At 41.1% G+C, this 25,180-nt stretch overlaps 1 protein-coding gene across 4 annotated transcripts in view; it reads left to right on the forward strand.

The window, feature by feature from the left end:
- Nucleotides 1-101: 101 nt before the first annotated feature.
- CCDC13 (coiled-coil domain containing 13) overlaps nucleotides 102-25,180 on the forward strand; it is a 30,520-nt gene continuing 5,441 nt past the window's right edge. Inside the window, exons 1-13 of one of the 4 annotated variants that reach the window (XM_057398910.1) lie at nucleotides 102-158; nucleotides 1,304-1,524; nucleotides 6,219-6,367; nucleotides 8,882-9,024; nucleotides 12,435-12,521; nucleotides 12,786-12,947; nucleotides 14,052-14,156; nucleotides 15,853-16,017; nucleotides 17,309-17,485; nucleotides 19,137-19,343; nucleotides 20,488-20,621; nucleotides 22,628-22,705; nucleotides 23,523-23,651. In XM_057398910.1, coding sequence (XP_057254893.1) covers nucleotides 1,310-1,524; nucleotides 6,219-6,367; nucleotides 8,882-9,024; nucleotides 12,435-12,521; nucleotides 12,786-12,947; nucleotides 14,052-14,156; nucleotides 15,853-16,017; nucleotides 17,309-17,485; nucleotides 19,137-19,343; nucleotides 20,488-20,621; nucleotides 22,628-22,705; nucleotides 23,523-23,651 — 1,751 coding nt within the window. In that variant the 5' untranslated portion in view covers nucleotides 102-158; nucleotides 1,304-1,309. Of the gene's footprint in view, nucleotides 159-181; nucleotides 295-319; nucleotides 1,525-6,218; nucleotides 6,368-8,881; nucleotides 9,025-12,434; nucleotides 12,522-12,785; nucleotides 12,948-14,051; nucleotides 14,157-15,852; nucleotides 16,018-17,308; nucleotides 17,486-19,136; nucleotides 19,344-20,487; nucleotides 20,622-22,627; nucleotides 22,706-23,522; nucleotides 23,652-25,180 lie in introns of those variants that run through there. The other 3 variants (XM_057398911.1, XM_057398912.1, XM_057398913.1) reach the window with 3 other exon arrangements.

A 25,180-nucleotide genomic window follows, 5' to 3' on the forward strand; every position in this document is an offset into this window, starting at 1 on the left:
GGTGTTCTAATGCTTTCAGCTGAAGTATATGATATAGCTCTGATTTCTGTGGTATCATTAAATTTTTAACCATTTAAATCTGAAAAGGCCCCATAATCTTTGAGGTGGCGGCTGGCGGGTCCCTGCCGCTGCCCTCGGGGCCGGGGAAGGCGGTTTCGGTAGGCAGATGGGCAGGGAGGTGCGGGGGAGGCAGCGCGGCGCCGTCAGGCCGCAGGACAAGGCGGGCGTTGCGCGGGGAAGAGAGGGACTCCCATCTCCCCACACATCAGATCTGCAGCAGAACCCCTGTGCCAGGTTTGGACTCGGTGCCCAGGCAGGTTGTCGTGCTTAAGATTGCCCTCTGGCCATCGTTCATACCCACGGGGCTTGTGGCTATGCAGAGGCGCCGGACTCCGCTCTTTGCTCTTGTCAGTTCATAGTGCACCCTGTCGTGGTGCAGGCTGCAGTGCGTCCCTGCCCACACAGTACAGACAGGCACAGAAGGACGTGGCCCGCGTTTCTGCACTTCATCAGGATGGTTGCTGCCCTAGTGTCAGAAAGGGCGTGTGTTAGTTACTCAGCAAAAAGCCTTTGATAGTTTTTACTGATTGTTCTTCCGAGACCAAAGGTGCACTTGGGTTTTTTGCTGACGCTAAATGTCAAACAGAAGGAGAAGCTGCTGGAATACATCAGAAAACTGCTCATCTTTAGTCATACTTAGTAAAGCTCTAGACATTTAAGTGGGTAGCAGTACTATCGCTTATAATGTTATCACTTAATGCTCAGAAATCTGGGGAGAAATATAAGTCACGCCCTTGGTGTCTTGTGCCCAAAAGGGAGCATTAGGATAAACAGAGATCTTCTATCCTTTGTCAGTCCCACATTAACCCCAAAATGGAGGGATCTGCACCTTTCTTTGGAACATGGGAAGGAAGGCTGGATGGTTGCCAACAGTTTGTGTTCCGTTTAGTGAGTGTACCATGGTGGCCTGCTGCACTCTTGGATTTGACCGCAGCTTGCTCTTCATTAAAAATGTTTATTTAAATGATGCGTTTAAAAACATTTGAGAACATTTATTTTTGGATGCTAAAGTGGAAAAGGCCCCAAAACGTTTTTGAAGGGTGCTTGAAAACTGTTTCTAGGAAAAGGCACTTGAAGCAAGGCAGTGGGGTTGAGGATCCCGGTGGCTGAGAGGAGGAGGTGACAGGGAGGCTGTGCAGAGGTCAGTGAGGGAAAATTGTAAAGCAGTTGTTAGAGGAAGATGTTCTTCAAAGAGATGTTGATCTCTGCTTGCTGTTGCTTTTTCTTCTTGTTATGCTTTTAGTAAACAATGGAGTCAAACATAAAAGAGAATGAACATTTTCAAAGCCAATTTAAGGCTTATCAAGAACAACAGCAAAAGCGGCTGCGAAATCTAATGGAGAAGAAGGAAAAGCAGAATGGTCAGAAGGGTGATAATGGCAATACAAAGGAGACTTTCAGAATCCCTAATGATCTAAACCTCTTTGAAGCAGGACAACCTTTAAAAGAAGATGGTGGCAAAAGGTAAAGCTGTAGCAGCACCATTTCCTCAGGAAGTCACAGAAGTGTATTTAGCATACGTTTTTATGAAACTCATATTAAGTGGACAGCATGCTTTCTTCACGTATCAGGCTTTCAGTATACTGATGTCATGGTTCCCAGGCTGAAAGTCAAAAACACAGCAGTGCGCCAGCTACTAAGAAGGAGAAAAATGACTGCTACTGCTGAACCCAGGACAGCTGAGAAGACTTCCTCTGTCTCTATAGTGTCTATCCTTAGGGCACTATGATGTGCGCTTTATTTTCAGTGTCTCACAAGTGAAGAGTGGAAGGACAGAGGGGTTAAGGGTGACATGCTAGGGGCAGCTAGGTACTATCTATCAAAATCCAGTCATTCAGGATCACTAACACTGTTGGTTAGTTCCTACCTAGCCTTGTAAACAAACAAGTTCCCTGTGTGAATAATTTCCAGAGACAGATAAGGACAAAAATGCTAATAGATGCACCCCGGGGCCTACAGAAAAGTATTTCCCTGGCTATCTTTGCACTACAACCTGACTTAGTAGATGAAAAGACAGCCAGCTATGTAGGAGGGTCTCATAGGCAGAGTTGCCTCCTGGTTAAGATACTTGACAGGGTTGTACAAGGTAAGGTTTTAAATCTTACTGGGGACAGGGGGTTGGGTCTTCGTCACCCACTGGGGCAGTATCTGGATTACCAGGACACCGGACATTATGGTATGGATCTCCCTTGGTCTTGTTTTTAGAGCTGAGTTCCTGGAGCAGAGAATTGAAACTTCAGCTGACATAACTTATCTTCCTCCTAGGATATAGTTGGTTGGTCTTCCCTTCTGACCCAACTGATTTTTTTTTTACAAACTAGAACAGGTCCGAAGTTGGACACATCCCAAAGATGTCTGTAGTGTTGGCTGTTCAGGTATATGCTCTGTGTTAGTGGTGAAGCCAGCTGAAGAAATTTCTGCTTCTACTTCCCCCTTGCAGCTGTGCTGATACAGCTGTTTGCTGGAAACTGGATTCACTTTCTGGAGCAATAGTACTTTTATCTCAGATCATTTCAAGGAGGAGGAGCTGGCAGCTTTGCCAAAACCAGCAAATCACAGGTGGAAAACCACAATTAGGCATATACCTTTGAGATAGTTTTCTCTCCCAGCATCTGGAGTCAGGAAGGGAACTTCTACCAAAGTTTATCAAGCCACTCACCAAGGTTTATTCATTCCCAAATGCAGATCTTCCCTCTGTGTTACTCTAGGCAACTCCCTGCTCAGCTTGTTTCTGGGAATTGCTTCCTGAAATGCCCAAGTGCATTAGCTGCAGCAGACCTTCTGTGCAGATGCAGGGAGTCAAGGAGCGAACCACTGAAACTTGCAGGTGCTTCTGGAAATGTAGTGTTCATGCTGCTCAGGAAGTCTGTGTAGAAACAGGGAGCTGCTCTCTCCATTGCATCATACATTGCATACTTTACACATGGGTGCCTCACTATGGCTGTTGGATTTGCCAAGTTATGCTTCTCTACCAGCTGTCCTCTTCCTTCAACATTTTGTTCTGATAGTATATGGAAGATTACTATGGAGATCTGGGGTTTTTAATATATATATATATTTTTTTTTTTAAATGGAGAGAGAGACTGATGTGGATTTGCCTAGTGGAGGAGAAGGAATAGGTGCTCTCATAGCACATCCTGGTGCAGTGTGCATTCCCTGACATGCAGAGTGTAAGAGAGTCCCAGCAGTTTTCTGTTATTTACGGTCCAGTAGTTTAGGTCTGAGTAATTCAAGAGCTATTATGTACCTCTGTTTTCAGTGATGCTGACTGTTGAAAGTCCCCATTTGACATTGCAGGTGTAGCAGATTTATCTGGATTGTCCTTTGCTTATGTACTTCTGTGTTCAGCAAAAGAGGGGTTACGAGTGTATCAAATCCAGGCAGAATTTGCTTCTGGAATGGATTCACCAGGATGTACTTTGCAGTATTCCCATGACAACACATAAGAAACTTGTTCCAGAATAACAGGACTCCATATGGTCCGCAGTGGCAGTGATTTCAGCACGTCAGTGTTGTTTATAGCAGCAATGGAAAACATCCTCCCCTCAGAAGTTTTGCTTCCTCTGAGCCTTGGGAGTTTGTTTTTCCTTCCTCTGTCCCACTCCCAAATTTTGTTGGAGTGGTTAGCTGAGGCTTCTGTCTTTCTGGCTTGTTCTTTCTGTCATTTTATCCTTCCTAGTGGAGGAATGGTTGGACTTGATCTTAAAGGCCTTTTCCAACCTGCTTGATTCTACAATTCTACTCTGTTTGGTATATTTAAGATTAAGTGATTCTCTCCATCACATGGAGAATTTGTAACAGAGTTGGGAAAGACACCAGAATTTCAGTTACAGACCCTGTTCATAAGCTTCACCTGTCTCTATTTCCTTGAACTAGAGTGAAAAGGGTTACCTTTTGGTGGCCTGTTTCTTTTGGCTGACTTTCTGTAGCTGAGCCACTGGGGTGGAAACTGATACCTCCTTTGCATATGTAGAGTCAGTCTGGGGTGGGTGGGATGGAGACGTTTCTCAGAGCAGACTCCAGCTCTGTGCAGCTAGTATTTGTGTCCATCCTACTATAAGTGCTTTTTGGTAAGACTTGGAAGCCAGCTCTGAAGAAGACATCGCTGCTTCAGGTGTGATAAGAGCTGAGAGCCTTTTTTCATGTTAATTCGCTAACTGTTAAAAATCCTTTTGTCCACATATCTCTAATTAGAGCTGCACACTTCTATGAGGGGTTGCATGTAGGAATAACTTAGTTTTGCCTCTTTTCTGCTCAGAGTGCTGCTTGCTTTCTTCTTTTATGTAAACAGCTGCCTTTGATCTTCCTTTGATATGCAGCTTTGAAACACAAGTGCATTTCTTATCATCTCATAAATTGACTGTGCTGTTTATGGCAGTGCTTTAAGGGGTCATTTCTTTCTGATATGTACTTATGGACTGAGCACTTAAAAGTTTCAAAGTCCAGTTGGAGCAAAAAGCTTGCTAACACTTTTGAATAGAAAAGATTTAGGTGACTGCTGAGGTAACTGACCTGCCTGGCTGTGTATATGTTTAAAGACACTGGTATATACTGTAACAACTGGGCTTAATCCAAATCTCTGTGATCATGCACTGTTCCAGATTAAGTCACCAAAATGCAAACATTTAGGGCCATTCTGTAGATAATAGGAATCCAGGGGTCAATTCATCTGGCTGATTTAGGTGTCTAATGGTATTTGAGATGCTGTAGGAACTTCCACATGGGAAGGATAGGTAGGACATGGAAGACCTTCACCCTTCAGTAGCAGCAGCTAGGAGGTGAGTGCGCAGCCCAGATGGCACCTGTGTATGAGTAACTGAACTGAGTCCCCTCATCGGGGCACTTAGTGGCACTGCAAGAGCAATTCAGATGGCAGCTAGTCTGTAGGCAGTACTGCTTGTATTGACTGGACCTCCTCTGACTTTTGTGTGCATTTTGGCTTGCTGCTTAAAGAGAGGTGCCCATGTCTTGGTACGGAGTGGGACCCCATCCTGAAACTCAGATAGAGCAAGATGAAGAAACTCAGATGGGTGGGGAGAGGAAACTCAGAGGCCGTGCAGGCACAATGGGAATCATGGACATGAGCCACCAGGGTCTCTACCACAAACTTATTTACCAAAGACAGTGTCAGTACAACTTCTCTAGCACATTTGGTTTCCTCCCTTCCATTCATTGCTTGCTGCTGGCTAAAAGGTGTGTCTAAAGTTGGAGGATGTTAGTAGTTCCTGGATTGGCTCGTATGTCTACACGTAGGTGGCAAGTGCTCTCTGAGATGCTCTTGATTCTTTCCTTGGGCTCCAGTAATATTCCCAAGAACCCTATGTCATGGCTGCTGGCCTCACATAAGAAGCTCAGAAAATCCTGGGGCATCACAGATGCCTGATTGCTCACAATTGAATTGATCCCCCAAGGCCTTAGCATCTAGGTTTTACCTTCAGAGGAACCATCACATGAGGACAGCAAAGAGATTGAAGCTATTCATTATCCGGATGTCTTAGAGAAATAAAACCCTTAAATGTCACTAAATGTACTGAAGAATAAGAGAAGCAAGACTACTTCCTCCCATTCAGAGGGGGTTTTGATATTCTTTGTTTCTAAATTAATTCCAAAAAGCAACATTAAGAATGCAGACTGATGCCAGTCCCTGCCTTTGGGCTTCCAAGCAAATCAGATGAGGACACAGGAAATGGGTCTTTTGTGAATTATTATAAAGCATTAATTTTGAGGAAAGAACCTCAGTAACAGGTTTTGTAGTTGTTGCTCTGTTTGCTTTGGTAATTATGGAAAGTAAAGCCTGAATGTTATGGATGCTGAATGGTGAGCCTGTCTAGTTTCTCCTGAAGAAACACGTAAGTAAGACTGAGTGAGATGAGATTATTCAATGACTTCAAGACCGCTAAAAATATGCCTGTTCTGTGATGGTTTGCCCAGACAACACAAGGAAGTGCAGAATTTTTTAAGAGGAAGTGTTAACTGAATAGGTCAGATCATCAACTTGTGTTCTGAACTTTGGGATACGCTACTTATTTCAGTAAACTCACACCTGGTAAGCTCAGCTCATTTAACATGCAGTCATTTCATTCTTTTATTTCTCGAAGCAACTATTTGAAGCACATTACAGTGACATTTACATTTGCATTATGGTTTATTTTTCCCAGGTTTCTTGAGGTTGAGAATAAGCAGCTCCAGGATCAGCTTCGGGAAGTCCGAGATGAGAACTGCAGACTGTACAAACTGTTGACAGATAAAGATTTTGAAATAAAGCAACTCCGGAAAAAAATACAGGAGGACAGATTGGCTTTAACAGGTAAATGCAGTAACTTTGTATTTTCACTGTGTTAGTTTGCTTGGTGATGATGACAGTAGAGGTAGGGTAAGAGATTCATAGTGAGCTCCTAGCAGTAAAATATTAATGTGGCATCTCTTTACCTGCTTTATGCTAAAAAGGAATGTATTAGTCATATTGTGATCACCTCTGTTGCACACCTGTAATGAGTTTCTGCTAGGAAGAATCAAAATTCAGGTTTCAGGTGAGAGACACTTGTTCTCTGTTGAGCTTGCAGGCATTTGCACTAGCACTGAAACCACTTGACTCTGACCTATGAAAATACTTAAGACACCTGACTATATATTTAGACAATGCTTAGAATTGCTTCATAAACTTGGCAAGGATCTCAACTGACACAGTTCTGCATTTGCTGAGTTTACAAAGCATCTTGCTCATGTAAGGAGTCTCATGGCGTTATTTGCAGAGGGAAGTTCCTCACAATGGTTTTACATGATAGCGCTTACACATGGAACAGCATATATGCTTAAAGATCTGTCCCTTCCTCTCTCCTTCAGTTTCACAATCCACAAAATATGAACACTACTACTACTCCTCCCTGTCTTACGGAGCTATTGAAAGGACCAAATGACTTCTGGTAGTCAGTCAGGTCAGATTTAAGGTGCAGAATACTGTTATTAATAATTATATGGCCCTTAAAAGAAGTATTAGGCCCTTTTGGGGTACACAGTGATCTCTGTTCCTCACAGATCTTCTGCAAACTTGCTGTTACTGGCACAAACCCACTTATGATTCATAGACATCTTATTTTGGAAAACGTTCTGTTAATATCAAAGAGCAGTGTTGCAGCTTTCTCGGCTTTGTGGTGCTAAATTCCTTATTCAGGCTCCTTTTTTTTTGCGTGAACAGGGCACATGCAGGATGCTTGCTTAATGCTAAAATCTGGCTTCTAATGTGTCTTGGGGGACCTTTGAAACTTGGACTGTGCAGGCTGCCTTTCCTCCACTGGGTGCCACTGTTGTTTAGGACAGCAGAGATGACCGGGCTAGCAGAGAAAGGGGAAACCAGAAATAAGCAGACCTAAATAACATTTAAATTACACCTTAATTCTTAAAAACTGCCAGTGGCTTGCATGTAGGAGAGATGATGAGCTATTACTGGGTCAGGACTAGGAGCCAGATGTGCTGTTGCAGCTTCTCTGGCTGACTCGTGTGCCAGCTTGTGGCAGTTTGCGCCATGGTGCTGTCTTTCCTGTCTGCAATGTGGCAAAGACTTGTCCACGTTGCTTGAGAATTAAAAGCTTTGATTAAATGTGTGCAGTGCATTTGATGACCATCACATGGAAGCACCAGCCTGGCTTTTGGTTAGTTTATTACTTAGTGATCAATTGCAGTCATTATTTATCATGAAAACTAAGGAAAAAGCAGCTTCTAGATAAGAAGGGAAAAACAAATCAGATAAAGGAATAAAAACAGTGGAAATGCTTTTATGTTCTCTACACATTTTTTAAATAGTGATATAGGCTCATATTCTGTTCTCAGCTGTATTCTGCATGCCCCCTTTAAAGTCTCTAGGGGTTTTATGTGATTCAGAATTCACTTTAAAGTGATCTGTTGTCCTTGCATACACCTCAGGTCTTGAACATAATCTTCACAATGTCAGCAGAAAAATTAATCCTTCAGAGCAGCTAAGGAGGATGAAGAAGTTAAAAAGAATGACAACAGCTGAGTTCAGTCTTCATATATTCCACCAATGTTGTGTTATTGTAGGCTCATTCATTGCTGAGCAAGAGGTTTCTGTGGACATAGCATGCAATTATACTGATTTTATGCTCGTGTGAAAACTTTTCTTCACCTATGTGATGTGTGTCAATTAACAAAAGCCAAGAGACACAAAAGCTAGTCCTTGCTCTGACACTAATAAAACTCTCTCTGATGAGGAGGTGAATGAAGTGTCTGTTTAAAAAAGCAATTAAGAGAGTAATACAGTAAGACTCCATGTATAATCTCAAGGGATGTATAAATAGGCACAATGAAATTTCTTGAATGTTTTCCAGGAACCAACTGTAGTAGCGTGCCTGACCTTTTAGGACAGATGTCTAAAAAAGTTCACACCTCTGTTTCAGCAACTCCTCCAGTAGTAAACAACCAGCATAATGTTGTCTTTTCCTATAATGCTCCACAAAAACCTGTTCATAACTATCCATCACAGCAGTGAGTAGGAAGCATTTCTACCCTTTCTATGTAGTAATGTTGATATGACCAGTGCTGTGGCCTCCTGACATATAACTGTTGCTGAAGTGTGAAATGTGGCTTTGCTAGCCACAACGTGATGCTGACTCAAAGGACCAAGCAATCCAGCTGGAATCACTGGCGCCTCTTTTCCTTCTCTTGTTCATTTAAGTGCCTGGCACAGCTCTGAGGGAAATGGATTAGAAAATAAAAGTACATTGTGCACTGGACAGAGAACAAAAGCATCATCTATTCTGAATCTTCCCTGTAAGATATGTCCTTTGCTTTTATGTATACTTTTCAGGGGCGTCTGGTTTAGCTGGAGATGTTGCAGCTACTAAAATAGTTGAATTAGCCAAAAAGAATCGTGAGATAACTGCTGAGGCTGAGACTGAAAAAGCCAAAGTGAAGCAACTGAATAACAGAGTCAAAGAGCTGGAAAGAGAAGTGAGACATTTTTGTTGTTTGGTTGGTTTTTTTTTTTTGTGTTTTTTTGCATGCTAAAACATAGAAAACTAGCTTTTGGGATAGAGGACATGTAGAAACTGAGTTAAATTCATGTTCCCATTTTGTATTTGCTCTTACATCCATGCTTGCTTTGAGTTCTTGTAATTTCTAGCCATAATAGGAGAAAGGGATGTGTGCCCTCAGCTGTGTTTTCACCTTTGCAGAAAGGAGGAGCTAGGAAAGCTAAATCCATAAGTTTCGATGACCCAAGAATATATGAAATAGTGATTAGGAATGTGTATTTGCCACACAGAGGCTTTTCTAGCACTATGGGAATGATATTTTTCTGATTTTATTTTTTTTGTGAGGAGAAGCTGATTTCATACCATTCTGTCTTACATTCCCACCTCATTAATGCCAGCCATGAACTGGTATTCTATTCTTCTAAGCTGTATTTGTCCAAGTAATGAAAGCTGCTTTCTAACATAAGTACTCCCAGAACTGAGATAGTAACAAACTAGATCATGTAAAACACCAAATCTTCATTCAGAGAAACTCATTTTTCTGGTTTAATATGAATTTTTCATATGTACTAACCTATCACAGGAATAATTTTACTCAGGTGACTGCTACAATGAAAATTAGAGGCCCTGATGGCAGTGTTTACTTTGTTCATTGGCTATTACTCCTCTTCCTTACACAATACTGGTAAAATTTTTGGTAATTTTTAGTCCTTTTATTTCTGCACTTTGCTTCCTTAGAAGCATAATTGAAATGGATCAATAATGTTTATTATGCTGACAAGTGTTTATCATTCTGACTTCATCTGTCACAATCAATTATCACAAATCATGCATTTATCTGAATTGTACCACATTTGCCTGAAAGTTGAAGAAATAGTAGATTAAACTTTGAGAACACCTGCATAAATCCAGAATGTTCTGGTCAAAAGCTGGCTAAGAAATGTCAGGTATAGCTAGGGACCTACAAAATCACACAAGGGGAGCAAGCCATGAATAATTTCAAGAAAAATCATGATAGTTATAATCCCCTACTTTCAGAAGTGTAATGATCATTATTCAAACAGAAACTTAAAGTATTATCAGATATTGACCCAAAAGAAAGGACCACAGACATTTCAGGAAAGGAAATCAAACTGAAAGCCAACAGAAATTTTCAAGAAACAGTAATTGCTGGTCAAAGCAGAGATGGACGTGTTAAATGTGAACTAATCTGCTCTTAGACACCAACACCATCAAAATCAAAACTAAACACAGCAAACTGTCTCATCTGAGACAAAAATGACCACAGCATGAACCCCACTGAAACTATGCCCTGGTCAGTGTTCTACATTTTCTCACAACCTCATTTGGAGTGGCTTTTCTCTAAACTAATGATGACTGGCTGAATTTGTGGATTGTACTTGTTCAGGAGAACTATAGGAAGATAAGGGGGCTGACAAGAAAACTGAAGAGGAACTTTTTACAAGGGTATGTAAGGATGGCATGAGGGGTAGTGGCTTTAAACTGATAGAGGGTAGATTTTGATTAAGTATTATGAAGAAGTTCTTCTCTGTGAAGGTGGTGAGGCGCTGGCACAGGGTGCCCAGGGAAGCTGTGGCTCCCCCATCACTGGCAGTGTTCAAGGCCAGGTTGGACGGGGCTTTGAGCAACCTGGTCTAGTGGAAGGTGCCCCTGCCTATGGCAAGGGGTTGGAACTGGATGAACTTTATGATCCCTTCCAACACAAACCATTCTGTGACAGAGAAGAGCTGTTACAGACGGAAACCTGCAGTGATTCATATCTCTTTAGTAGCTCTTAAGCTAAGCTGGATCACTGTCTAGACACACTCATCTTTTTCTATTGATTGTAGAAAGAACCAAGACAACTAAAGTGCCATTCAGTTGCCCATGCATAAGTGTGAAAGTACAATCTGAGATGCCACTTAAACCTCTTAGACACCCCTGCAGGGCTGTTTGACGTGACAAGACTGGCAGTGCTGGTGCAGTGGCTGAAGGCCTGCTAGGTACCCTCAGATCCTCAAATGGGACTAGGCAGCTGTGGATGGGCAACAAAACCAAGCCTACAGCCAGTTCATCCACTTGATGTAATGTAGGAGTCTACTGTGAGTGGGCTGAAGACTTACCTGACTGTGTTGGCCAGACTCCATTCTTTATAAAGACTCCCACACTGAAAACAAGGAACATGTTAATTTGTGATTTGAATCTCATTCCCTATGCTGACTTCTAGATGCCTTAAACCCTGCAAAATGAATTGTGGTGACACAATTGCATCACAATATGTACTTTCAAGGGTTGTTTTACGTAATTGTTAACTCTTTGCTTGTATGAAAACTCAAAATATGTAAATTGAAAGTGTTCTAACATGACTCTGTTCCCACAAATAAAATGGAAGGTGTGGCCATTGAGCAATCACTTATCAAAGGGTGGTACATGTAAACAAATGCTGCAGACAGATGTTTGCAGAAAACTGCCTAGAATTTAGCCTAGCAGCTGCCAACACTAGCTGAAATTTCTTATTCTCACTCCATTGACTAAAAAAATTTATGAACTATATAGAAGGGGTGGCCTAACTGTTGATTTACGTGCAAAGAAGGGGCAACATTAGAGCTGGTTCCAAGTTGCACTCTGCGTTTCACCAATCATTTTAATGAAGCTATTCCTTTGTGCCTTTTTTTACTCAGGCAAATAATCAAGATTTTCCTCCCTCCTCAAAGAATGAAGTTTCAGCCCTTTAAAGCAACATTTCCTGGCCTTTTTAGCTCCAAATTACAACACTCCTGTCCAATAAGAAGTCTTTGCAGTCTCAACATAAGACATGGTTCAAACAAGGAGTGGCTTTATGTCTGCCTGCCTTTGCTGTAGCAAGCAATTAGATATATATTCTTCTACCTTAGAGCTACCAGCTAAAGAGAAATGGCCTTAACATCATTGCTAAATGTCAGTTGTAGGGCCATAGGTAGTCATTCCTTCTTTTACATTCCTTTGGTGAGTAGGACTATGTGGTTTTTATTAAATATCCTGTACTGTAGTGCATTTACATTTATGTATATAAACACTTATTTTATGAACCTATGGTAATAAAATCCCCCAGAATTCTCCATACTTGATAGCTGATCCTGTCTCAGCAAGTCAGAGACATTTTCGGTGAATTTATTCCACTGTAAAGTAGCATATTTTACTTTGGGAAGTATTTCAGGGAAAAAAAATGCTTTCCTACTGATTGTGTTTAAAAACAAGGGAAAATGAAGTTGTTGTTTGGTTGTGTGTTTTGTGGGGTTTTTTTTCTAGAGTAAATAAACATCCATGTACTTTTTTGCTAATTAACATTCCATGGATTTATGCTCTTCACTGTATTTATTCTATAATAACAGTGCATTTTCTTTACAGTTACAGACAGCCGTAGAAAAAATGCATTGTCTTGGTGGTGATGCAGGAATCAAGCAATCAACTCTGAAGATGATAGAAGGAAACTTGGTACGAGTTGTAATTGAAGAGAGGAAATCAGAATTTGATACTTGGTTCTCTCCTGTTGTACCATCCTTTTCCTATGATAAGGACATATCCCTGTCACTAGTTTGTGGCCAGATTGCTCTGTTTGTATTGCCTCTATACCCTCAAAATTAGGGAAGGCATGGGTCTGGAAAAAGATTCTCTGATCCTGAGGGATCTGTGGATCTTAATCACTTCAGGTTTTCCTTAAGGACTGTGTTCTTACCAAGTACATTCTTCTCTTCAAAGGCTGAAAGTCCAGAGGTGAAAGCATTGCAAGAAAAGTTAACTGCAGCCAACTTTAAAGTGATGGAATATCGTAATCAACTCCAGTCGGCAAAGCAGGAACTGAAGATGACCCAAAAGGTACTGTTGCAGGATGCAGTCTGTGTCTGGGATCCTGTGCAAGAGGTATATTCTTGTGAAATCAGGAGGCTTCTTTTCTTTTGAGCTTTGATGAGCCTCCATGAAATATTCCAATGAACCGTAAAGAAGGTATAGTGGTTGCATTGGGAAGATATACACATAGACACACAGATTTCATCCTCTGACACCATAGCTGGATGACTGTGTCTGTTATTTCTACTGCTATGATAGGTACAGGTTCTTCAAGGTTTGAAAGTCCCAGTTGAGCAGAATAGGTTCAAAGCATATATTCAGGCACATTTCTCCTTTCCAAAACATTTAATTATGCATTTACTTTAAATATAGGCTTCAGTCCCATGGAAATCAATGGGATTAAAGACCACGCTTGAATTAGAGTACAGTTTGTCGGACTAACCTTTTTGATTCATGATGGATTTTAAAGTGTTTATGTGCTCTGTTTCCTTTGGTTTTGTTACTTTGTATAAGAACCTGCAATGCAGATCAGAGTAGAAATATGGTCCTAAAAATAGAATTCTGCTGACCTTTTTATAAATAATTTAAATGCTCTTCATACTAACTTTAGCTCTAGTTAATGTGGATGTGTTGGAATTGTGCAAGAGAGATTGGCTCAATGCCTGATTTGCAAGGATGTATATTAGGACAATAGTCTGTTCCTGTTTAGTTCTGGTTAAGTATTTATTATATCAAAAATAATTACATATGTTGACAACTGTCAGGACTGGTTAGTAAACCTTGAGGATGAATTTGAAATCTTTTTTACAGAAGTAGCACAGTTTGCCACACAGCTATACAGCTAGAGAGTACAATTTGACACTCTCCATAGGCAGGCAGGAAAACACAGATTCATATTTTTTTAAAAAGCAAAGAATAATACTCAAACATATCAAAATACTGAAATGCCCACCTCAACAAGTAAAACTGTTCATGTTAGCCAAACTTCTACCCACCAACAGTATGTATTGAAATAATGATCTGGAAGAGTTTACAGCAGATGAGATGCTGAATATTGGATGCAGACACTCTGTATAGATTGTGTTTTGTGTTTATTGCTAGAGTAAGCAGCCTTTCCATGCCCCCAACCTGTATTAAAGCCTAGCCTTCTTGTTTATGTTAATTCTTTTTTTATAGCTTTTAGCAAATGAAGTTGGTGAAGATGTGAATATTCAAAGTCTGTTGACCAATTCTGGCAGCTGGCGTGGACGAGCCCAGCAAATTCTTGTCCTCCAAAGCAAGGTGAGTTAAGACTCTGCATAGTGCCATGTAAGCTGGGTACTGGGGTGCTCTTTCTAAGTACAGATATTACATTAGTTTAAGGTAAAGATGCTGTTAGTTCTTTATTACGTAACTCCTAACGTCTATACTTGCTTATAAGGTATGTCCCAGTACAGTGCTTACTGCAACTACATGGCAGTTTTCAATGTTGAAGAAAGCAACTGTTTGAATAAAACACTTTATGGTTACTTCTGTAATAGTTTTTAGGTATGTTTGTTTGTGTCTGCACATTCATGTGTGTGTGTGGTGGCAGGGATGTTATATTCTAAATATGTGTTGATGTGTGCAGGGTCTTTCAGAGTTCCTGCAAATTATGTTAATTGGTCTATTGCAAACTTGCAAGCTTCAGCGTTTAAACTGTGAATCTTTCGTATCTGTGTCAAAGGAGAGAGTTCAGTGACCTTAGAGAGTTCTGGCAGTTAAAATCCCAGGATGTTGTGAAGGTGCCTCTCTCCACTGGGTAGAGAAGGAGCGCTGTTCATTGTCTGTGCTCTGGCTTAGACACCTTCATTCAGTGCCTAAAGTCAGATGGGAAGAATTGAGGTCAGACAAGATTTCCAAGTTGTTCCCCCAGCAACTTCACTAAAATCTTTAACTCTTGAATCTCTCCTGAAGGGCACAGCCTAACTGAAATGTCAGCTCCAGACAGGGAGGCAGTTTTTTCTGCAGTTTAATTCTATGCCAACAAACTGATTTTGCACTGTGACTGAAATTGTTAACCTCTAATTTCCCTGGAGGAAATTATATTTTCCTTCCATTAAGGTCCCCTGGATGGAATTCATGTCAAGACCATAAGTACTGTACTCTAATGTAGAAATTTCTTTCTGAGGCAGTATCCTCAAGCCCCTTCAGTAGTCAGTGGTGATCTTGTAAATACAATCACTTGATCAAAAGTGAGGAAGGTGCATCTTATCTTAGAAGACACCTACAGAAAAAGGCAGAGAAACTGTGCTGTAGCAGTGCCCATTTCTTTCTACTGACTGTAAAATAGATCTATAGCAAATAGCTGAGATGCAGGGGCTTAGTTCACTTGACTGCACATAGGTGTTTAATGCCAGCTGAGAGGCCACAGGTTGTCCCTCTGGCTTCTAGTCATCTCTCCAGAGGAGTATGGATGTCTTGTAGATCCTGCATCATGTATGTCTCCAGTATCCCAGGGCATCTAAACCAGTGCTAGGTACTCATGTTCAGCCTAGTGATCTGTGTCTTTGATTGTGGACATCCTGGATGGTGATTCTCCTAAAGACCAAGATGCTTAAATGTAGATGGGTGAGTGGGTGTTTGCTCTTTTAGAGGAGATCTAAGGTATTATTCTGTTGTGCAAGTGTGTTTAGTGGCATTCAAGATGCTTTGGAGTTGTCTGCATGGCCTCCACATATGGCCCCAATAAAGCACGTATCTCCAATGTATCCTGAGTCTCTTGTAGGTCTGGTGTTACATCTCCTCCCTGCACAGATGTGCTAGATGTCTGCATATTTGTTAGCAGGTAACAAATTTAAATTTGAATGAGCAGACACTGCTCTGTGTTAGTTAACTATGATAATGTCAAGAAGTAATATGATGCTACTCTGAGCTCTCTTTGGTTATGTCCTCTTTGGTGCTGGACCACTGTACTCCTGGAAAAGGCTCTGGATGTGTTGTCATTATTGCCCCCTAGGTTCGAGAGCTGGAGAATCAGTTGGGTCAAAGCAAGACCAGAAAATCACCGAGCAAGGTTGATGAGGAATTGCTAGCAGTTATTGATCCAAGGAAGTTATCAGCCCAAGAGAAGAACTTGCTGAAGATTCGCAGCTTAGAAAAAGAAAAGAAAGAAACTTTGGAGGTAAAACACTGTGAGTTGAGAGAGGTCTGTTTGGGTGTATAGTATGTAATAACTTGCCTTACCTTACCTTCAAGGTGTACGTTATAACCCACCCAAGGATCATTTCACCCAAAACCCACCTGGTTTTTGATCTACTGGAGGGAATTCTGCCACACTTCACAGACTGTGCAAAAGGCTTCCACACTTGAGATCTGTATTGTAGTCTTGGGTGGACAGGATTGTACATGCCTCTGTAGTACAAGATTTAGTCTTCACCTCTGCTTCTGTCTTCAGCTTGGGGACCCCAGCATAAGAAGGATATGGGCCTGTTGGATTGAGTCCAGAGAAGGCCATAAAGTTGATTAGGTGCCTGGAGCATCTTTCCTATGGAGACAGGCTGAGAGAGCTGGGCTTATTCAGCCTGGAGAAGAGAAGGCTCTAGAGAGATCTTAGAGCAGCTTCCAGTGCATAAAGGGGTAACAAGAAGGGTGGAGAGAGGCTTTTGACAAGGGCAGGTAGGGACAGGAGAAGGGAAATGGCTTTAAACTGACAGAGGGGAGATTTAGATTGGATATTAGGAATAAATAATTTACTGTGAGGGTGGTGAGACACTGGCAGAGGTTACCCAGAGAAGCTGTGGCTGCCCCATCCCTGGTAGTGTTCAAGGACAGGTTGGACGGGGTTTGGAGCAACCTGGTCTAGCAGAAGGTGTCCCTGCCTATGCAGGGGACTTGGAACTAGTTGATCTTTAAGGTCCCTTCCAACCAAAACCGTTTTATGATTTACATGTCAGGTGCATCTCTTTAGCCTGAAATGCCATCAGCTGACAACTGTGCTTGGTTAGGTGATGTTGGGAAAAGGGAGAGAGACCCTGGGTTGCAATACAGCTGGTGCTGGCTTTATATTAAAGGCATATGTAGAAAGAAGCCCTGCTACAGCTGCATCCAAACTCTGTAGCATCCCTCTTACACTTTGGCCAGATGTGCATTCTTCATACAACATTAAATACAAACCAGGAGCATACAGAATTAGGTTTTAATACAAAATTATCATTTGCTTCTCGGCACATACTGAATTAACCCAGTCCACATCTATTCCTGAGCAGGCAGACTTTTTTTTTTTTTTGATACTGGCAAGCAGGCAACAAGTTGTAGCATTTGTAATTTCTACTTTCTTTGGGATAATATGGAATGCCAGTGCCATTTTTTATATTCTTCCAGGACATATGTGATTCCTCTAGCTCATCAGAGCACCTGGGGCTTGGTGATAGGCTATAACTGTCATTTCCTATGATGTGTTTGCATCACTGCAGAAACTCACTGGGGAATATGATGTTCTCAAAAAGAGTCATGAGGAAGTGAAAAAAACCCTTGACGCATCAAAAGCCAGGAACAAAGTACTGTGCAGTGAAGTGAAAACCCTGAAGGGACAGATCGTAATCCTGTTGGAGAAAGGAAAACATGACAATGAGCTCATAGACGCCTTACTGGTATGGTCTGACTATTACTGTTGGTCTCAGCCCCTGCATATCAGCCCTCTTTCTATAAGTGATGAAACATGATGTCATTTAATGACACAATGACACAGACAACCTTAGGGTGTACAGGAGCCTGATGAATCAAACTGTGACAGCCAGAGGTTTCCTAGGCAGCTAAAGCACTTCTGTGTTTTGGATCAGATCATGTAAAGGCTGCAAGACAGCACCAGGCGTGACACAGTTGCAGTGAAGTGGCTCTAAGCTGCAAGTATTGGAAGAAACATTTTGCAGAAGGAGGATTGAAATAGGATTGTCTAGTATGTAGAGGAAAGGCTTTATTCTTGGCCCATGAAGCTGGACAGTATTCTCTGTTCTGCTTTCAGCTTCATTGGTAGGTTTGGGTTTTTTTCTTAGAATTCCTGCAATTTTGCACTTTCAGTTGTTGTGTTACACAACCCAAAACACACAAGCTAAACCATGAGTACTAATCCATATGCGCATTCGCTTGCAGTAGCTGGAGATGAGATTTGACCTCTTCAAAACCAAGAGTATTAGCAGAGACTCAAGATGCAGTTATGCTGAAATAAATAGCTGCTGTCATGGTCTTGCAGGACGCTTTTGTCCTGCCGTGATTCTAAATAGTCTTCCCCAATTTCAATAATTAAAAAAAAAAAATAGAAAATATGCTGCTTTTTACTAGGGTTAGCTCTGTGTTTCTTGATCCAGCTCCTCACAAGTTTCAAATCACATTTCCTTGCTTCTTTAGGTTTTAGCTAATATATGCTTGTGACTGAGCTGGCATTCACCTTTCTGCATACCAGGCACCCGCGGGGAGAGTGGGTACTGACCAGCACATTAGGCAGATTACAGAGGAGTCAAATAACGGTTGTCACTTTTGCCAAGTCTTAGTGTCTCACTAAACTTATTACAGAAAGACACAAGTTTACTTGAGAAGGAATGGTTAAACTGTTTTATGCCTTACATCAAAGAAGCACCTTGCTTGCAGTTTGTTGGCCTGACAGAATCAACTATCTGACAAGGATGAGATTTGTCAGTGTGAGAAAAACTCCAAAAGCCACTGATAAAACAGCCTAGTGTTATAGCTGTCATCTCATACTTCCCTTATCTTTTAATGTCACTCACACAATCTGATCATGTTCTAATTTCATGAAAAGCACATTCAAATCCTTACTTTTATCCACTTTATGAAAAAATCACCTTCATTGTCAGAGGCCAGCCTTTCTTGCTTTATTTTCTGCTACACTGAGTAGCAAAGCTGTCAGCAAACTGAATCTCCCAGTTGCTTAGGTCTTTTCTACTTTCACTGTCCAGTCACTATAGTCTTGATATGACCAGCAGGAGCCAGTGGAGATGGGCTGTCCTTACCCAGCCACATGTGTCTGGGCATTGCAAGTAGATGTGCTGTGCAGTCCTTTCAATGGATAAGTGCTGATGCAGTGATCTCGTGCTTAAAACATAACAGACTCTTGGAGTACCACTAGTGATATCAATGTGCTTACACCAAGGAATGGGTTTGGCAGAGCAGTCTTGCCCTAGCATTCATAAACAGGTATCTGACTTGGAGGGTGTAAAACACCAAGGGAGTCTTAATAATCATTGTGTATAAAAGTGAAGATCTCACTCATTGTTTTTATTTTATCAGGCCCAGCAGAAGCAAATGCAGGAGATCTTAAAGCATCTGAGCCATCAGGATGAGGAGAACAAGGAGTCCAAGCACATGCTAGGGCAGAATTTGAACAGTGAGGTTCAGAAACAAAACTGCCTTATAGAGCAGCTCAGACAAGTGGTGACTGAACGAGAAGCAATGGTTAAAGAGCTAGAAGAGGAGATTGGGCAACTCACACTTCAGGTAGACAGAAGAAATTAACTGGTGGAGTATGCTCTCTAATCATTTTAGATCTGCTCTCTCACTTCCTTCTCCCTTGTTATCTGAGTTGGCTGCTAGCTTGAGACATTAATACCTGTCTTACTGACAGTCTGTCCTCTTGGAATGAGACAGGAATTTTCTCTTATAACTCTTAAATTTCTTTCCTGTACATAAGTTTTCTTCAAGCTGTTTAAGCAGCAGAAAACAGAAATATCAACCACATCCACCCGTGGCTTCATGTCAAGAATGTCACACAGCTGACAGCAAGGGTTGGGCTGCAATGGTGACTTCTCAAAATTGAACATCCTTGACTGCTGAAGGAAGCAAGCAAACAAGCATAAGTGAGGCTGACATCAGCAGGCTGACATGGTACCTGCCATAGTACCCATCTGCATTCCTTTATGGTGTGATGGGGCCCCTAGTAAGTTATTCTCATCTCCCACTGTAAAACACTTCAAAAATTTCCTTCAGATCTCTAAGCTATGGATATGAGTCTGAGGAGCCTCAAGCATATGGAAATTTCATTGTACAGATGAAAGAACTGGGGAGGTTGACCCCTTACAAATTAGTGTGTTAAAAATGTTTTAAACTTTTAGGGTTTAGTGTTGCAAACTGACAGAGGCAAGACGGCACTATTGCCAGAGCACAGGCACAGGAGTTGAGAGGAAGTCCACTAACCTTCCAAAAGCTTCTCATGTGATCTTATATCTTACAGTCAGGTTTTGTTAAGAGTATTTAGGCAGCCAATTCCTGTTGATATAAAACCCTCATAGGGTTATGGTGAGATTGTGGATCTGTCAGATACCTCAGTAATGGGGACTAGAGCATTGAACCAGAGGTCAGACCTGGGTTAGGGAGACAAACCAACTGTGCTGGTAGTTGTAGTGTTGGTACTGCACTGTGAGTTCTCTAGTGAGGCTGTGTGCACCCTATGATTTCATATGCAACTTGCTTTGTTTTCATCCTGCAATGGATAGAAGCTAAAGGAAACTTTCTGAGGAGGTCATGTAAATCAAAAGTTCTGGCATGCTTGTAGCAATAATTATAAGATGCTGATTAGGCATTAAGGCAGCTATTTTTCTTTGAACTGTGTAATCAGTTTTATAACCTGCTCCAACATTAACAGCTGAAATCTGCCTATGAAGGGGACAGTTTGGGAGCTGCTGAACCACCACCTTCTGAGTCCTCAGATTCAGGTTCTACTCTGCTTAAGCCTGTGGCATCAGGCAGCAATCAAGTTGGAAGGACTGGATCTGCTCGGTAAGAAGACCCTACTGTCAATGTTTACAACTGCTGTGAGTTATTCAGAAGCATGGTTTCCCCAAGCAACTGTATGAAACCACAAGTGCTATGTGCCAGCAGTGGTGGCAGCCTGTTTGCAGTATATGGGAATCTCTAATCTCATTATTTCTTGGATTTTCATCCTGGAACAGAGAAAGATCTACAGACTTGCAGATATTACTACATTTGGCATGATGGTAGTGCAGCTAATTTTCCTTCTGCAGCTCAGATAATGTTCCTGTGGTTAGCTTAAGTGCCTGTGATTCTTCTCTCTTATGAGAAATGGGGTTTGTAATGAGCAGACTTCTGAAAGCAGGGTGGCGAATTAATGCAAAATGCCATTTTAGGTAAGCACTAAATCACTGGCTCATTATTTAAAATCAATAAATACATGGAATACGATTTACTTGCAGAAATGTTGAAAACACACCACATCATTTGTTCTTAACAAACATCCTTTTTAAAACCTCACTGAAGACCATGTAAATTACGCTAATCTTAATGCAGCAGTATATCCGATTTTTGTTTATGCTGATGTGGCTCTGTGCCACTCTGTCTGTGTAAAGGGACCATAATACCGAAACAAGTTGTTTCCTTTCCTTTTAAAATGCTGGTTTTGATGCTAAAGAGTTCATGGTCTAACTGGCGATGAGAATTTGAGACTGGTTTTCTCAGGAAATTTTTCATCAAAGTTGCAACTGATTTGTTCTATGTAATTTTAACTTGCTTACCATATTACTTTAGACACTGAATGTGGTTTTAGAAATGACAGATGTATCCCTGTCAATCAGCATTAAAGTAGAGCATTACTACAAAATTTAAGAAAAGTTATTCTCACTGGTTTTGAGTTACAGTTAAAACATCCTTTATTTGAAGTTTTCCACATCTCCATTGGTATACTTTTCTGACTGACTTTATTCTCCCACTTCTAACTGTGCAGAAGTTATGCTCTCAAGGAGTAAATCATAGAATCATGGAATGGTTTTGGTTGGAAGGGACATTAAAGCTCATCCAGTTCCAACCCTGCTGCCACATTCAGTGACACCTTCCACTAGATCAGGTTGCTCAAAGCCCCGTCCAACCTGGCCTTGAACACTGCCCCAGTGATGGGGCAGCCACAGTTTCTCTGGGCCAGTGTCTTACCACTCTCATAGTCAAGAACTTTTTCCTAAGATCTCATCTAAATCTCCCCTCTGTCAGTTTGAGTCTATTTCCCCTTGTCCTGTCCCTACCTTGTCAAAAGTCCCTCCCTAGCTTTCTTGTCAGCCTCTGTAGGCACTGGAAGCTGCTTTAAGGTGTCTCCAGAGCCTTCTCTTCTCCAGGCTGAACAAGTCCAGCTCTTTCAGCCTCTCTGCATATGAGAGGTACTCCAGCACTCTCTTTGTGGCCTCCTGTGGACTTGATTTAGATAAAAACCTATATTTTATCCACTTTTTCACTTCATATATCTGCTGTGATTAAGAAGGAAGGCAAGCAGGAAAATTAGATTGGGTAATGGCTTTGAAGAAGCCACTAAGTGCAATGCATAAATAATTTCTTGTATACATGGCTACCATAGCTGTGTCGTGAAAATAGCTGACATGTAAGGTGGGCAATGAATGAGTCTGGAAATTGCAAGAGCTGATAATAGTTTGGTCAGCAGGCCTCACTCATTCCATTAATTTTAATATGCTGATGAACTCTGTATTCCATTTTACTTTAGTGAATCATCTTTTCCTATCAGGAAAGATGAAATGAAAAATGCTATAAATAGGAACTAAAGCTCCTTGGAGATGTCAAAGGAAAAATCTACATATTTAGACTGGGACACTTCTGTCATTACCAACCTTAACTTGATTTTAGGATTAACCACTCCTGACTTAGGAGGCTTTGGAAATCTTTTCCCTGAAAGGTGACAATAAATACAGGCATTGCAAAATGACTGGAGTTCTTGGAAGACTGCCTTCTGCAGAGTTTAGGGACTAATACATCTTTCTTCCTCTCAGCACAGTGTCCAAGATGGGCCATACACTTGTAGAGTCAGCAGCTACTTTCCATCTCAGTAATAACATCACACCTGGAAGGTATGTATATAAACTTCATAATAAACAAGGGGATGTTTCCTGCCACAGTCCACAAGCTGCTGGCCTTATCCTTGTGTGCCTTATTTCTGTAACAATCAGCTTCTTTCACCATCCTTCGTACTGGATACTGCCGAAGACCTCTGACACAGGCTCTAGCATCTTCTTGCTATCTTAATTTTTTTAATTGACTGCTAGCTTTATGCTCCATAAATCCCATGTTCCCCTTTTCACCTCCAGCCACCAAGATTTCTCCTGCTTTTTGCTCTCAAGGAGATATTTCTGAATACTACTCCTATGTGGAGAGTTCAGAGAAGTAATGAAGTACATAAAAATGGGATACATGGGAGAACTGCCTCTTTTTTTCATCACAGATCAGGCATAGGAACGACCATTGTACTAATGTTGCCCGAAGCCTTTCAGCGGGAGAAAATCAATAGCACACCATTTAACAGCTTAGCTAGCACTTTAGAGAATCCACATATGGGCTTCTTTTATTTTGGCAGTAGCAATGGGAGGAGAGTCAGTGATAGTGAATTGATAGGAGGTGGAAGTGTGTTTCCAGGGGTAATGGGAAGGGAAAGCACCCTTGTGAAGGAAAAGACCTTTCTAGCGAAACGGTAGCTTTATTTTCAAATATTTCTGTTCCATTTATTGCAGTATAGAGATTGGTGCTGGGGGGAGGTAGTGAGCCTGGCTCTGCATTCTGGCTTAGTTTTCAGACAAGTGTATTTTGATGTGTTTTTCAAATCCTGTCTTTGTTTCATTTCTTTCATTTTTGAAATGGGAAACAGACTCACTATGTTTCTGCTGCTTTTAGGCTTGCTGGCGCTAACAGCCTGGATTTGAAAGTACTGCAGACACAGATCACAGAGCACAAGGCTCTGTGCCAGGCTGCTGAAGTGGAAAGAGACAGGCTCCTGGAACTGGTCACTGTGCTGCAGAAAAGGTAGTGGCTGATTCTGCCAGTATCCTTTGTGGGATGCTGTGATTAAAGAGTGCTTGAGATGTGTGAGAACCTGTAGCATGCAGTACAATATGCCATGCGCTGCCAGTGTGATCCGTTCCTTAAATAGGGGATTTTAAATTTGTTCTACTCAATTTCCCTGCCTAGTTGATGATTCACTTTTTTTATTATTATTCTTTTAGAACAAAGAGCCAAAAAAAAAGGAGTCATCTTCGAGCTTGCTGCACCTAGATGAAATTAGAATTCATGTATTTACATATGTGTGGTGTTATTTAGGCAGCAATATTACTCATCAGTAGTAAATACTGTAATTATAGTTGTAATCTGCCTTCTGTTCCAAAAGCTTTTCACATTCTTTTAAGTTGCACTATATCCTCTTCTAAATGAATTTATTCTGCTTTAACTGAAGCTTAGCTGTGATTTTTTTTTCCTTTTCTATTATTCAGTTCAATTTAAGATGATGTTAAAAACTATGTTTTAAGGGGGCAGGGAAAGCGAAGTCCTTTCTCTTTGGACACCTTTCAGTTACTACTTTTTTGGTTGGTTGGTTTGGTTTTTTTTTTTCCCAGTTAGAGAATGTGTATTGTTTGATTCCCAAATCTGTATTCCAGCTTGTAGGAAGATAACACTTTTATCTGTGCGCTTTTGAATACAATAAGCACTATTTGCTTTCTTTCTTTATTTTACAATAGTTATAATTTCTCACTTGTCCATCTTTTGTCCTGTACAATTAATTGCAGTCAGAAAAATGCATCTTTTTTATAACTGTGATAAAGGTGCTTTTAAGAGCTAAATCCTGGAAATACACACTGGGAGAATCTTACTTTTCTTTGTAAGCCCTGTGATTTTAATAGAGCTATGAAATTAGATAAGGATGGAGGTGTGAGTGATAGCTAAAATGAGGACATCACGAATATGGGATAATGAAGAGCAAAGAGCCAATGAAATGCACAGTTGCTTGTAAAATGTACCGTAGACTGATGATTCAGCAGCTCCACAGTTATTACACATATATCAAGAGCTCCTGCAGGTAAAGTAAATTTTGTGAGACTGTGTCTAATAACTCTCAGAAAACCTCAGGATAATAGCATCCAGTTGTATTTCAACATGCGTATATATAAAAAAAAATCAGGCATTCTTCCACTTTGCTTTTGGAGTGTGGGTCAGCAAAGTGGAAGAGTCAAGAGAAGAGTGCTGGGAATGGTTACATGAGTGGGATTTTTGTACAGCAGCTGCCAGGATTTAGGACTGTGTTCCACAATCACTGACTGTGGAGCAGAATATACTCTCAGAAGAGACTCTGTGGTAAATGGTTTGTAAGATTGGGCCCTGCTGGGGAAAGAGCAAGAGCTAGAGGAACATTTTAATTTAAGTTATTAATATATGGCAAAAGATTTCATTTAAAAAAATTACTAGTCTTGTCAGTTTTCCTCCACTGTTTGTCTAATGTGGATGCTAGGGGAACACCTAGTCAAATGAAAGTTGAGTGAATTCAGAACCACTGAGAGAAA

Source organism: Pezoporus wallicus, unplaced genomic scaffold, assembly GCF_028554395.1.
Source record: "Pezoporus wallicus isolate ANWC-B61680 ecotype Strahan unplaced genomic scaffold, APGP_CSIRO_Pwel_v1 contig_3487, whole genome shotgun sequence".
Classification (NCBI taxonomy): Eukaryota; Metazoa; Chordata; class Aves; order Psittaciformes; family Psittacidae; genus Pezoporus; species Pezoporus wallicus.